Below are 12639 nucleotides of genomic sequence, written 5' to 3' on the forward strand. Positions count from 1 at the left end.
ACTACCTTTGCATGAGTCGTTGATTGCAGCCTTGGAGTTTGATTTCTTCACTGGTGGAGCCATAATACAGGGTGAAAAAGGAGCAGCAGAATAAACCGAAACTAAAATAAGTTTTTTTCTGTTTTGTTTTTAAAGAAGGAGATGCTAGGAAAGCTTTTATAGCCAGAAGAATGATAGTAATAATAGAAGTAGCTTTTTTAAGGAGAAGAGATGAGAAATAGCTCTTTCCTGTGTGAAAAGAAGGTATGAACGGACAAGGAGGAGCCTGAGACCAATAGAGTACTTAAAAATCTGTTCTTGCTTTTCCCTGGGCAATAGGGGAAGTTAACCCATCGTGGGATGCCTTCCTCACACTATCTGAGAAAACTGTGGTTTATCCGCTCAAGAACAAGTCATGTGTCTGCAAACTCCAACATCTCCCTTCCCATCGCATGCCAAGCTTCTGTGCTGATACTGTGACTTCTTTAACCCACAGTTTTCTGTTACCTGAACTGTGAAATTGTGGTTTAACCCCTGCTTACTAACCAGGATATGAAACTAGGATCAGTCTCTCCCTGCTTGATTCACTTGCTTATGGCACCATTTTAAGGACAGGACAGTCTATATGCCTACTCAAATCAAAGTAAGCAGGTATTGCTTGTCTTGGTTACCAGAAGAAAGGGAATGGCAATAAAAGCAGTAGATGGATATCATTGCTACTGAGAAGGGGGGTAGTAGAACAATTCTCAGATTGCAAAAATTCATAGAAAAAATGATGAATCAAATTTTGAAATAAGACTGATCAAAATTTTATAAATGAAAAATGTACGTACATTAAAGCTGCCCAAAGAGACAGAAAACCTATATTGCACTGTAAGGGCAAGCAGAGGCACCTCTCCAAAACAGAAATACATTTACCTTTCTGTTCCTTAATATAGCTCTCTTTACAGTTGTGCATAAGCTGAAGGATCCATTTATGTTGGGCACCGATACATTGCCAAGCTGGGTCCCCTTCTGCGTGGAGATCAGAAAGATATCTGTAATATTAGAATATTGAGGACTCAGATTTGACACTTGTTTGAGCCCTCCTCTTCCCTCCTGCTCAAACACTCGATAAAGGGGGCTATCAGAATTCTGAAAGAAACATATCTAAAGACTTGAATATCAGTAGACCATGAACACTGCAATCTTATATCTACTCAAAAGTAAGTCCCAGTGAGTTCAATGGCCTTTCTCCCAAGTAAGTAAGTACAGGAGTCTAACCCACTACTACAATGAAAAACAACGAAGAGCATTGTAGTACCTTAAAGACTAATGAATTGATTAGTCCTTGAAAGCTTATGCAGTAAAGTCCACTAAAATCCATCAGATGCATGTAGTGTTATCCTGAGCTGCATGGTGCTTTATTCTACTAATTGTGTTAATTAACTAATGAATGCAATGATGTTTGTGTCAATAGCAACTGTTTTGTGAATGGCTGTTAATAACACATTTAACACTGTTTATACTTCCTGCAATTCATTTCCATCTGACATCAGTGTTCACCCTCCCCAGCCCCGCAAACCTACGTGTATGGATCTATTCCTACAGCTCAGCATTGCACTGCATCTGATGATGTGGACCCATAGCAAATTAGAGTTGGCAGTGCAATCCTACGAATGTCTACTCAAAAGTAAGCCTCACTGAGTTCAATGGGGCTTACTACACAGGTAAGTGGGTATAGGATTGCAGCCTAAATGTACCAGCCTGTGTTACAGGCTTCTGAGTAATTCAAGTCCTGTTCCCAAGCAGAATAAGAAAGGCAGCCAACCTCAGGTATTTGGAGAGCAAAGTTGGTTACAAATGCAAACATATAGTCATTTCAAAAAGTGTCATATTCACAAAGCTTTAAGCATCCAAATACAAACCCCCCCCAAACCCTTCAGTGGTAGGGGGTTACTGTATTGTACCAATACAGGAATATACCACATGCTTGTGCAATTATTAATACAAATAATTTGAATTTGAAAAATGAGGAAATTGTCTAGAGATGGAAATGCAATAGGCTTACGATGATTCAATTTCTTTTTTTCTTTTTTCTTTTGCTCCACTGTGCTATTGCAGACTCATATTGTTCACATCACAGTCTTTTTTTGTAGGGCTTTGCACTAGTACCACTACACTATTTTTCAAGGCTATAGTAGTCTATACAGTAGAAAAGGCAGCCATAAACTATTATTTATTTCAGTATTACATTTCTAACCTACTTTACTTCAATAGAACTCAAGCTGATGCACATTGAGTTCCTAGACATTCCCCCACCTGAAACTGACCAGACTTACACTTGTAAGTTTGCTCTGTTATGTGCCTCAGATCCTGGGACAGAAACTAAGGACAATCCTCTATTACAAATGCACAGTAATGTAAAAAAAAAAAAAATAGTTGTGGCAGACAACTTGTATCACTCGTATCCTGGTAACATACCAAAGCAAACTGAATTGTTTTAAGCCTCATTAAGTCCTCACTAAGTATATGGCTGTTGGGGGTTTGGCATAATATAAATAAAAGGATATAGTTAAGCCAGAGCACATTTCTTTAACTCTGGCAAAATTCAAGATTTCTGTCCTTTCAACAAAAAGCTGAAAAGGCAACGTAAACTAATTTATCCAATCCCTTATAGAGAGAGATAAGGAGAAGGAGCTTTGTAAAATATTAGATAGTATACAACATCTTGGGGTGCAGCTCCTCCCGCTGTCTGCTTTGCCTCGCTGCATATTTCCATTTCACTCAGTTGTGCTGCCTCTTCATTTCCCTTACATCTCGCATGGAGAGAGGGAAGTCACTGAAACACTCTTTAAGCTCTTGGGTCAGCTCCAGTTACCTAAGCAAGCTGAGCTGTCATAAAGTGTTTGGCAAGAGAACATTTGTTCATTATCCATCTTCACAGGTTGAGGTTAGAGAGAGAGGACGTACATAGGACCTTCATTCAGATGCTCACCTGAGCCAAATCCTGTTCTGCGAAGGAAAAGCAGGCCAACTTCCTGACATCATGCTCATAACATAATTCAGCCCTCCAGATGTTTTGGGCTTCAGCTCTCATCATCCCCAGCCACCATGGCTAATGGTAAGAAATGCTGGAAGCTGAAGCCCCAAACATCTGGAGGGCACCAGGTTGGGGAAGGCTGATATAATCTGTGATGTGAACACTTGCAGGTTAGGAGAGCCAAAAGGTGCGATTTTTCACCTCTTTATTGAGGAGGAAAAAGTGCACAGTTCAGGCATCTGTGCATACAGCTGTCTAAGAGGAGCATGTGTGTCACACCATACATAATACGTGTGGTAATGGTAATGGGGTGCATGAGGGCCCACTCCCTTGCAACAGGAATGGGATCTTTGACCCAGGTAAGCTCTCCCCAAACCAGGAGCTAAAAGAGACAATGCTGTTTCTCCGTACTCTCACTGCCATTTACACAACCACTGGGGATGAGAGGCAAACACTGTGTCCAGAATACTAGCTGTGAGGGATCAATGTTCCTACTGTCCTAATAAAGGGGCTTTCACAGCTCCACCTGACAAATATTATAAACAAAGTTAAGCATATTACTAGCCTTTTTTTAGAATGATGTATTGCTAAACACACACTTCAGTTTTTCAAGGTTTTTTCTTGTCAGTTGTATCTGAAATACACACAACACTCCGGTGTCTCCCCCGCCCCCTGCTCCTCCAAGCTTATAAGGCAAGACCCTGTGGTTTTACATCTTGTAGAACATTCCTTGTGTAGTCCAGCAGCCCATCATAGCTTTGCCTATCTGATAAAATAGCCTGGTTCACACATCATGATAACCCACATTTTTTAAAACATTGTGGGTTATTGTGGATACAGTGTGCTTCCGCTGATACATGCTGCAAGTGGGAGTGGCTAAACAAACAATGGACCTTTCAGGCATGTCTGGCTTGTCTCCCCTGCAACACACCAGTCAGAACCCACCATTTGTTGTTGAGTTATGACTTTGGCTTGTTGGGGGAGAGACAAGCCGAAGTACCTGGGACAAATTAAAAATGCAATGCAGATCCTTGGAGGACCCTGCTTCTTACTTCCCTACATTGAAAGAACCATCCATTTATTCCTATTCTCTTCTTCCTGTTCCTTAATAAATTATGATCCACAAGAGGATCCATCCTCTTACTTGATGACTGTTAAGTTTACTTGGGAGCCATTGACAAGGGATGTCATTAAGAACATTTTGAAAGTCCAAATATACAAAGTATGGTAGATCATTAGCCACATGCTTCCTAAGACTACTTGGGAGTTTTAGTGAGTCAGGACTTACTTTTGCAGAAACCATGCTCATCTTTCTTTAGCAAGACTTGTTCTTCTCTATGCTTCCTCATAGTACCTTTACTCACTAACTGGTCGGTAATTTCCTGAATGCCCAGGATGCCTTTTTATGATGGTGTTACATTGGAGAGTACCAGGTTGGGGGAGGTTGGTCTATTTCATGTGTCAGGGAATAGTCATATAACATGTAATAGGTTTCAGCCATAAACCTTACGCTGTACACTAAAGGGAGGTCCTCTGAGGTCATCCCATTTGGGTAAGGTACATTAAAATAAATATAGCCCTAATTTTGGGGGATGGCAATATTTTGTAAAGAATAAAATAGTACAGTTTTCAGTCATGTTCATTATATGCAAAAAGAGTGTCTGATATGCAAAGGCCTATGTAAAATTATAAGAGACTTGATATTTTATATATAGAACACATTTCCACATAAAATAGCATTGGTGTCAGCCATGTACCTTATCATGTAAACAGAACATATGGTGGTGGAGGCAAGGACTCTTTGGGGGTGCCTAATTTGTGTAGGCTACACTAAAAATTGTGAACATTTTATCTTTTGTGTTTCAGGACATACCTGCACATAAAATGGCACAGATTTCACCCACATATGTTATGGGTTCTACCTAAAAGTAGGTTAGGAGGCCCTATAGCCTAAACCACAAACAAATTCCTTAATTAAGACATCTTTGCAAAGGCTGAAAATATTACCTGATCAGGAAAAGCCATCAAAGGGGACGGGGGGAGAGAAAGAATCAGCAAAAACTACCCCACCCCATTCCTCCAGTGGGGAGCTTCCTTTGGATCCCAGTTCCTTCTGCCATTGGAATGAGCCCTTCCAATTTGTGGAGGGGAAACTCTGGATATAAAATTCAACTGTAGGTAAGAGGTTCCCCATGTTGTAAAAGTATTACCAAGGAAATATTCCTGTCTACAGAATGAAGTAATAGAAGACAAACAACATAAGAAGTCTCACCTTATATAGCGCTTTTGGTCATGCAACGTTGATGGAGTCTCAAGTAATTTCTCCAGAAGAAGTTCCCTTAATGCTTCAACACGTGTTTCTACTTCAGCATAATCTATGGTTTAAAAAAGAAAAGAAAATTGTTGTTTTTCTTAGCATAAAATCTCATGAACATAAATTGTAGAAAGCTAAAGTTTAATCTATTTTACCTATATTTTATATTAGTCAAAACTGCATAATATTATACCACTATCACCTTGTTAACACTTTCTTCCTCAATTATATTTGATAGTTCTCAGTCTTCCTGTCTAGTCTTCACTGGAAGATGAATCTGGAATTTCTCTTACTTATTCAGTCAAAGCCTTTTAATTTATGTTATCACTGATTTCATCTCATTCTGTTTCAGTGTTAAAGTGACAGTTTATTTATAGATCTAGAAATATATACCGTGCAGTACATAAAAACACATTTAATATACAACAATATGAAGAGAGTGAGAGAAAAATCGTACCAGAATTCAGAACCTTTTTCTGCACTCCAGCTAAGTGCAGAAGCAATTTATATTTTAATTTTAGTCTAGAAAGATGAGTATTAAATAATTTTACACAACTGCAGGCTACAACTCTTGAACTTTACTTTAAAACAAATACTCCCCAAAAGGACATCCCACAACTCAACCTGTTTCATGTCACATAATGTGAAAAGGACTACTAGCAAAATAGTGTAAATTCCTGTAATAGAAAATTTGCCAGAGATATTAGATATTCTGGATGTTGCAAAATGTTTGGCATAAAGATAAAGCCGACATAAGACTCGTCAGTTTGCTCTGTACGGTCGATCTTCCCCTAAAACTACAATTAATGTAAACAAAATTAAAAACTCACATTTTTTGAATACTTGAACCTCAGTCTTCCCAAATAATGACTTTGCTTTTTCGTAGTCATTAATGACTACATCATAGTCTCCCTTAAAAAAAAACAAAAAAGATTCATATTAAAAAATGTATTGTAATTTGGGGGATAACATAATCGCATGCATACCATATTTTAAAGTATCAAATACCTTTTGAATGTTTCTTTCAATATTCAGTGGAAGATTGAAAAGAAACTTGAAGCGCTGGAGAACATTGAGAGCATTTCTGGTTGAATCTGCCTTGTCTTTGCGACCCAAAACCTCCTGGAACAAGGTATCTGCAGTATTACTTGCCCCTTAAAAAAAAAAAAAGGGAACAAGCATGTAAATAAGTTGCATATGATGCAGAGCAGAGTAACCTGTACTTAATTTAATCAATAGATTTGTTATGCTTACTGTAGTGATTAATTACAGCTGCATTAGCGAACACAAATGGTATATTAAATTTGTAATATAAACTTTTTTCTTTACAAATGTACTGAAAATAATATTTTATGAGCGTTGATTGCTTAGTGTTTTAATATAGCGGAAACCACAGTACAATTAAAGCAACTTTTCTTCCTAGACCTTTAACTTCATTGTGGTGATTTTCGAGTTTGCTTTGGCTACAGATCTACATTTTACAGTGCAAGTTATGCCTTACAGACAATTTGATCATACTGGATGTATTCCTTTCGTTATGACAGAATACAGTGAAATAAACATGAATTTTACTGCCACTGACAGCAGCATAAGTTGGGATCCATTCTTTTGTTGGGAGAGAAACAAGTATCTGGAATTTATAGGAAAATGTGCCTAAGAGGGTACATTTTCTTTCCATGAAATGATTAAGCTTAGGAAATTTATCAAAACAACAAAGTGAAGTACTAGCATGAGCACCAATTCTGACTCTGTTCTGGATTCAGTTCTGTGTCCATAATTTTGAGCAACATTGACTGGTTTCAGTAGATCCAGAATCAGGAACATAAGGACCATTTTAAGTGACTCAGAATTTATGTACTAAACGATTTCAATTAGGAGAACATGTTCAAACTTTCACTTGTTACATTTAGAAGTTTTTAACATTCACATTGCAATGTACTATGCTAAAGCATGTTCCAGAATGAACAAAACAAAAAAAGCCCTCACCTCTTTCCTCATCGTAAAGATGTATATGATGGCAAATATTTTACTTTTAAAAAACCCAAAAAAACTTATGACTTATATTTAATCTACCAGAAAAACGTGAATGTTTTTAGCTCTGTTGATGGCTGCTTGTAAAAAAAAAACTTTCTACATTATCTGGTCTAGTGACTATAATTTAAGCAAAGATGAAAAAATTACATCAGTCTCACTGGGTGGCTTGCATGCCATTTTCTCTCGTCAACACTGTGGGTGGCCTGCTCATGTTAAAAGTAGCCTTTGTAAAATAATTGTTATATCTAAATAATGTTTAAACACCGCTGAAGTTTCAAGCCCCTGATGCAAGAAACTTTGTTTTGTCAGGAGAATTGGTCCTACTACATTTTTATGGTTGTTAGAAGAAAAAACACACCCCACAATTACCTGATGTCTCAAAGTTGACATTACTGCTAAACTTCTATCTTCTGAAATACTATAAACTGCCTACTGAATGTTTTATGATTTTAAAAGCTGAAGGAATACAAGTATTTGAAGGAAAATAATGTTCCAATAATGAAATGTGGTGAAACTGAGCCAAGTTAGAATGATGTGCTGTTCAACAAGTGCCTTTAAATGCATTTGATTAAACAGACAAACTACTAAGATTATTCATCTAGTGTTTAAAACAGTTCTAAACTTCAGAGTAAAGGCATTTATATTTGGCTTAAATGGCTTTGTTCGCATTTACTGATTTAAAAAATCAAGTTTAAAAATATGAATCAAAATAGTCCAGAAGCTTCAAGATCATTACCATATTCAAAACAAAGTGTCTTCCAGTTGTTAGAAGAGTAGAAAGGTCCTTTCTACTCAGAACCTGCTTTTAAAAACAATATCTTCTCTAACGATTAATGGGTTATCACTTCCGATTAGAGCAAATGGCACCTATTCTGGTCAAGAGGATCAAGAATTTGACAAGAAATATTTTAAGAAACGTATTTTTTAAAGGTCTTTATATGTAAAGTTAATATTAAGTCAGGCAAAGTTTTTTTTATTTCAAAAAACCCTGGACCTTATTTAAACAGGACTTTTGTTACACCATTTAAGTTCACTGGATCTTGTCTCTAATTTCAGTGAACCCTCAGAATTGCTACATTCATCATATTGTAAAGTTGACAAACTGTATTTTTAATTACTTTGTTTTTTAAAAAAACTTCCTTTCCCAGATATCCTGGCACTGAGAGAACTGAGATGTTGCAAATTTTGGCAAACACTTCCTTCCTTCCAGGCTTGCCTGTAGGGAAACAAAAGCCTCAACAAATCAGACAAGTAAACTATAAATACAAGGTTTTGTTGGGTCAAGACAAAATAACTTGGTGTGTATCACTCTTCAAAGCTTGCTACTTTCAAAAGCAGTGGTGAGTCCTAATTAAAAGCTGTGCTGCTCACTTCCAGTTTAATCTCTCTCCATCTGTCTCATACGCATGCACGCACATGCGCACGCACACACACACATGCACCCCCCCCCCCGATCCTGATATTAAAGAAATGGGGCATGGGGAATGCCTACATGTCACTTATTCTGATTTCACAGAATATCCTCATATTCCCAGACAGTGAACCAGTTATCTGGATGCAGTTCTGTGTTTATTGATATAGCTCTAAGGGAAACATCCCTTCCACTGCGGACAGTTTTATATATGAAACAAAGTAAAATAGTTTTTGCAGAATCTCAAGAATTTAACTTTTTAAAATAATCTGATTATGCTCATACTGGGCATTTATCCCACTGCTCCTTGCATTAGTATATAGAATCTCTTGAAAAGGAATTGATTATAACTCTTACATTGCCACTACAGCAAATCATTCCTACATACTTTAATGTTTTTTCTGGATGATTTCATGTCTCTTGAAGAAAATGTCAAATTAAAAAAATATATATTTCTAGCGTGGGAGGAATTCAAGCTATTTTATCTCAACTTTGGGTTAATATGGAGTAAAAAAACAACACCCCAGCCAGTCACATATTTAGAAGTCAGTCCTCAGGATCTTAATTGTATAAATTAAACTTAATTCTAAATTTGATTATTATTTAATAATGTAATTTAGGTTTTATTTCAAATGCTGGAATGATCTGAGTTTTTTCTACTCATTCAAGATTTCAGCAATTAAAACTGACTTGGATTCCTGCATTGAGCAGGGGGTTGAACTCGATGGCCTTGTAGGCCCCTTCCAACCCTACTATTCTATGATTCCAAAATGTTTATTTTCTTCAAATTTTGATTTATTACCAGTTCCCTTCTTATTTTGCCTCCACTACCATGTTCAATAAGTAAGAGGGCATGTCACTTTAATTCATACGTATTTAGAAGTGAGACTAAGTTTAATACCTTGCTAATAAATTGGGAGAGCGAGGTTGGCAGCACTGAGTAGTATATACTACTTTGTTAAATTACCCTCAGTGTGTTACCCTTAGAGTGTTAAATTACACTCAGTGACTTCATCTAGAGAAAGCAAAATTTCTGTACTCACTATACATGTATTGAATCAAACTCTTCTGAAAGCTTTGACTTGGCTTTCTAGGATCAAATAAGACCATCACAAGCACTGAAGAACATGAATATTATCCCCAGATAACTTGGTGTCCCTTGGTGTCAGTAACTGAAAACAATGGGGTGGATTCTTTCACGGAAGGCACCAGGATCTAATAGAGGTTCCTCACTGGAAGAATGAGGCGTTGCCTCTAATACTGATCCAAAAGGTCCTCCAGCACCCTACAGCAGCTTTTCAAAAGGCTCAGGAGGTTGTCTGGAAAAAGAGGAATTGCGAAGATCACCTCCCACCCCCTCCTTCCAGCAGAAGAACTCTGCTACATGCTCATCTGGATCCAACCCATTGGCTTGGATCCCAAGATTCCACTGTACAAGTGGGAACCACTTCCAGTCATGCCCTTCTTTGTATGTAGCTCCCTGAAAAGGTGGTCCAAAGGGTCAGTGCGACCTTTCAGAGAGTGAAAGAGACTGTAGAAGGGACAGGAAGAATTGGCAATCCTGTCCTCCTGTGTATGTGGTTGTGCCACCTACTCATGTAGTGGGATCTTTCAATCCAAGTCTCTTTATCTAATTTGAATAGAAAGCTTGGAAACTAAGTTATGGAAACAATGAACTCTGAAGGCGAAAAGATCTGATCACAAAAAGCAAAATAATTTCCTTTCAAAAGTGCCAGTGCTTCCATCCAACCACTTTCCCCTAATATTGTCAGATACTGTGTTTTATAGCACAAAAATATAAAGGGGCTTATTTGATTAATGCTCAATTAGATTTGAAAATGCTGTTTTTCTAAAGTACGTATGCAAATTCAATTAAAGTTCCATAGGTTTGTGTGGTAGAAATGTTATTCTGAAAGCGTGGGTTTATTTTTTTCATGTATGGTGGAGCTGCCCACTTATTATTTTTTTTAAAAAAGAAAGGACCAGAGGAAAATTTTTGAACTTTATGTTATGATGATAGGTTAAACACTGAACCAACAGTAGTCCTTTAAAATGTGTTAAATGATATAATGCATCTAGGCGCAAAGTACTCCTGAAAAGTTTAGAGAAAGCTGCAAACTTTGTATTGGCTAAAAATGTATAATCTCCCAAGGTAAACTCTATTTGGGAATAGATAAGGAAGTTATATGACATAGCAGAAATGGAACGGTTGATGACCTTAGTCCATCTCCAAGACTAAATAGCTACCATTTGTCCAATATTGGAATAATAGTGTAAAAACTGAGCTGCAAGGTCATGTATTTGAAAAAAAATATCATGGCTTATATTAAAAGTTCTTCTATGGAATGTGAAGTGTTAGACAATAATTTAATAAAAGCTATTAAACTATGCTTCAAACACCTGCACCATATCTGCAAGTCAGCATACCTGGATGCATCTCATTTTAATTGACAGAATTAAAATTCACATTATCAATCTTAATAATTCTCTATTTAAAGGCTTAAAGAGCAGCTATAAGGCATCAAAGGTTGTCTTCCTTCTTTTTCTCAGGCAGCACCCTGATCTTACAGCTACTGAAATTCTTTGCAATGTTATCATGGCTCAATTGGTAAATGATCAGGCCCCACTATCTTCATGATTTTGGAAAAAGTATCAAGAAAGATGTGTTTTTACCAGACATCAAATTTCAAGAAATAGGCCTGAACCTGTTATAAAACCTGAAGTCTATAAATAGGTAATGTTAGGTAACAAAACTTACTGTTCAGAACGTTCTCTAGTTTTTGTGTCATGGATCCTTCTACTTTTTCTGTTCCATCCGCTTCCAGTTTTTGATGGATTGCTGGAATAAAACATCTTGTTAAATGCCATCTTTTAATGGGTGAGACTACATGACTGAGCTACAGTCTTGTTAGATCTAAGCAACACATATTTGTTACAAGAGTATTCGTGATCTAGTGAAGCAGGCATTGTGATAGGAGCCAGATACTCTAGACTTCTAAACTCCAGTATGCAGCTAGCTTACGTTATGATCTTTGGCATTAAACTTAAGAGTCGTGATCCTGTGAGGGACATGTTTTCTTTAATCTTCTAATTAACACAAAAGTTCTGTAATTTATATATATCTTTATTGTATGTAGCATAAAATATTTCTACTTTATATATTGACTAGAATTCCTTGCTTAAGGTTATCGGACTCTCAAGATGCAAATTCATTTTATGCTAATTTATGCCTGTCCTACCATGTTGATGCAGAACTAAACTGAGAAGATCAGAACGGTCAATGTGCTATTTTAGAATATGACAAACCCAATATAATTGTTCTTTCACCAACTTTTAACTTCCCCTTGCAATCACTCTCAAACCACTGGTTTTCACAAATGCCTTTAGCTCTTTAGTCTTCCCACTAAAGATAACAAGGCAGTTTCCAAATTAAAATTGTGTGTGAGCGCGCGCATGTGCGTTTACCCCATGTTTCATTCTTTCCTTCACTATATCTACTAACCTTATTCTCCTTGCCCTATTATTCTCTGCTACAGCCTATACAGTAGTAAATTTCAGGGGCAAGGGTGGATGGGAATTTCTGAAGCAACATGTGGCTTATGAACAATAAGCACATGGGACTCCTGAATATGGGTTAACATAGACACTCGTATCCTTTTATAACTTCTTATTGAAGATAAAACATTGAAATACTTCTAGTTTCATCAATGGGACCTCTAATAGGTGTTGCTTGAGAATGGCGGTAGGCGAAGATTCAGTGAAGTCATTCCTACCTAAGATAGAAAATGTCCTTCACTCATCAATGTCCTGTATGCCAAGGGATGGGAAGCCTGTTCTGCAGGACCATACTTTGAAACTGTCTGGATTGTGAAAATAAGG

At 37.1% G+C, this 12639-nt stretch overlaps 1 protein-coding gene across 4 annotated transcripts in view; it reads right to left on the bottom strand.

Annotated features, from left to right (window-relative positions):
• The window catches only part of EXOC2 (exocyst complex component 2), a 111561-nt gene that overhangs the window by 72279 nt on the left and 26643 nt on the right, over positions 1-12639 (bottom strand). For all 4 annotated transcript variants that reach the window (XM_084850468.1, XM_084850469.1, XM_084850470.1 and 1 more), the window contains exons 7-11: positions 11519-11599; positions 6324-6469; positions 6146-6227; positions 5274-5376; positions 898-1016 (exon numbers count right to left, since the gene is read on the bottom strand). In XM_084850468.1, coding sequence (XP_084706594.1) covers positions 898-1016; positions 5274-5376; positions 6146-6227; positions 6324-6469; positions 11519-11599 — 531 coding nt within the window. The remainder of the gene's footprint in view (positions 1-897; positions 1017-5273; positions 5377-6145; positions 6228-6323; positions 6470-11518; positions 11600-12639) is intronic.

Source organism: Heloderma suspectum, chromosome 4 (assembly GCF_057233095.1).
Source record: "Heloderma suspectum isolate Gila_16-S chromosome 4, 16-S_ref, whole genome shotgun sequence".
NCBI classification, from domain to species: domain Eukaryota; kingdom Metazoa; phylum Chordata; class Lepidosauria; order Squamata; family Helodermatidae; genus Heloderma; species Heloderma suspectum.